The sequence below is a fragment of the Palaemon carinicauda genome, chromosome 14 (assembly GCF_036898095.1).
Source record: "Palaemon carinicauda isolate YSFRI2023 chromosome 14, ASM3689809v2, whole genome shotgun sequence".
Taxonomy (NCBI): domain Eukaryota; kingdom Metazoa; phylum Arthropoda; class Malacostraca; order Decapoda; family Palaemonidae; genus Palaemon; species Palaemon carinicauda.
In genome coordinates this window covers 41,871,536-41,874,035 of record NC_090738.1, presented here as the reverse complement: position 1 = coordinate 41,874,035, position 2,500 = coordinate 41,871,536, and the positions used below count along the sequence as shown (strand labels likewise).

The 2,500-nt window shown below is 38.8% G+C and overlaps 1 protein-coding gene across 4 annotated transcripts in view; it reads right to left on the bottom strand.

The window, feature by feature from the left end:
* LOC137653551 (cell adhesion molecule Dscam2-like) overlaps nucleotides 1-2,500 on the bottom strand; it is a 75,299-nt gene that overhangs the window by 39,883 nt on the left and 32,916 nt on the right. For 3 of the 4 annotated variants that reach the window (XM_068387037.1, XM_068387039.1, XM_068387040.1), the window contains exon 11: nucleotides 674-970. In XM_068387037.1, coding sequence (XP_068243138.1) covers nucleotides 674-970 — 297 coding nt within the window. Of the gene's footprint in view, nucleotides 1-222; nucleotides 514-673; nucleotides 971-2,500 lie in introns of all 4 variants that reach the window. The other variant, XM_068387038.1, reaches the window with a different exon arrangement.

Sequence of the window (2,500 nt, the reverse complement as noted above, 5' to 3'; positions counted from 1 at the left end):
CACAATGTGCAATAGCTTTGCTGTGCTGTTCTGTGATGTGCTAAGCTGGAATATACTGTACTGTGATGTGCAGAAGGTGCAGAACATTACCTGTGAGAGATCTAAGCACGATGAGCGATAGCTGTGCAGTGCATTGTTGTTCTGTGCTGTGCTAAGCTGAGCTTTGCTGTGCTGTGTAGGAGAATGGGGGGACATGTAGGGGAAAGACACTGACAACCTTACCGTTAACGGTGAGTGTGGCTGTATATCGCTCTGTGGCTGCTGCATTTCGAACCTGGCAAGTATATCGGCCTGAATGCTCTGCAGTCAAAGAACTTATGGCCAACACGCTCGAGAAACCGTCTAGACCCATCACCTGAATGTTAGGTGGCCCTTCCTTGGAGAAAGGATGTCCATCCTTTAACCATTCTATGGTGATGGGAGGGTCCCCTTGGTTAACGCCACACATCACCTGAGTTCGCATGCCCTCTGATAAATCTTCAGTAAACGTAAATGATTCTATACGGGGAGGTACTGTTGTTCCAGGGCAGATGTAGGAAGACAAAAACAAAACATTATGATTTCTGAGGCATAATCTAAGCTTCAAATTCTGTAGTCTGAAGGGGATGAAGAAAGGATTAAGGAGGAAACTCATGCAACACGCAAAAGGGGCAAATCCTTATAGTTTGTGTACCATAGACAACCAAATGGTAAGTAAGTTGTGAGGAAGCAGCAGCATTGGTGGCCTTGCAGGAATAGTCACCAGCATGACGGCGCTGGACTCTCTCGATGCCAAGGACTGAATTGAAGGCATTCAGGGTAACGAGAGTTACGCCCTTGCTCGGACTGCCTCCAGGGGGAATAGGGGACCCATTCCATAACCAGGTTAGAGTCAGGGGCTCGTCACCCTTGGACACAGTACAGGTCAGGGTTACTCTTTCTCCAGTGGAAACCCAGTCTCTGGCAGCAAAGGGAGCTATGAAGGGAGGCTCTGGGGACAAAGGGTCGTTTCTGAACTATCTAATTTTGACATCAAACAGAGAAAAAAATATCATATCATGATTAATGTTATTGATAGAGAAGTTAGAGAGAAAAAAAATTAACCTTAGAGAACATTATCATGGTTTCGGTTTGATTATATTGATATTTGATTGCTCTAAGAGCGAAACCAAAGAAAAAAATATGAAAATACTTTAGTGTTAAGGGAATAAAAGGATTTCAGAAAATATTAATTTTATATTATTTTACATTTGATGAATGTTATCATTTTGTCTCAGAAAATATTTAATTTATATTTGGAGAACGTTATCATTTTGTCTAGTTATATATTTATATATTTGCTTGTGAAACTCTGAAATATAAACTATAATAAGACGATTTAAAATCATATATAAAAGAATTTATGTGTTGCTTCAAAAAGAATCAACATTATACGATCTCGGTATAATCTCGGTTATAGTTCTAATGCACTTGAGTCACGAAGAAACAAATGTATTAAGGATATCTAAAGGATAATGAAGAAGAAATATTGACTGAAGGATCGTTTGTTCCTCAATCGAAGACGAAGCTGTAATTCCTTTTAATTTCTACTCGATGACCTTGAGTAAGGCAATTGTTGAAGGATGTCAGGATGCCAGACAACTCATAATCAATCATCAATCAATCTGGTTGAAGCTGAAGGCAATATTTTCCTTATATGTAGAACTTTACATTTGATCATGGAATACAAATTAAAGTGATTCAATCAATGTTATTGGATCTATAAGGTTTAGGCCAAACACTGCAGAGGGACAATTGGATGGGAAATCGTGTCTTTTATAACTTACATAACCAGAATAAGCCGAAGGTAGAGTGCATACCTTCGCCAACTCCACATAATAAGATAGGCGATTGAATTACGCGCATTTTGGCACTAGTGTCATGCAATCGGATAAAAATTGACCACAATAGAGAAAAAACACTGTTTGACATTTTAGTTACCTTGACCTTCGACCTAAGCACTCTCAAAATCTAATGAAATTGTCCTTGGATTATGCTTAATCACCTCATCAAATTTCATGAGATACGGTTAAATAGTTTTCGAGTTATACGAATCATAAACACACAGACAGACATACAAAATACACGCCTATCCAAAACATAACCTTCACCGCAACCGAAGTTGCCGAAGGTAATGTACCATAGTTTCCAGACCCAAAATTCATAAACTACCATTAGTTCTAAAAAGTTCCAATAGATAGCATCAGTGCTGCGTTTTGGAGAAAATATTATTAGGCCAATTCACTTGCTCTATGGCATAAAAGTTAAAGAGGTGGGCGAACATGATAGAAGAAAGAGAAGAAATGTGCTGGAGACGGAGGTGAGGTGAGGTGCACTAACACCACTATCTCTTCTCAATCTACAGAGAAAAACCAAGTTTGGACTTGGTCAAGATTTTAAGTTTTCATCAGGAACATTAGGGTAAAATATTGACTTATAATTATACTTCAGAGTATAGCATAGGTTTATTGTTTTTACCTGT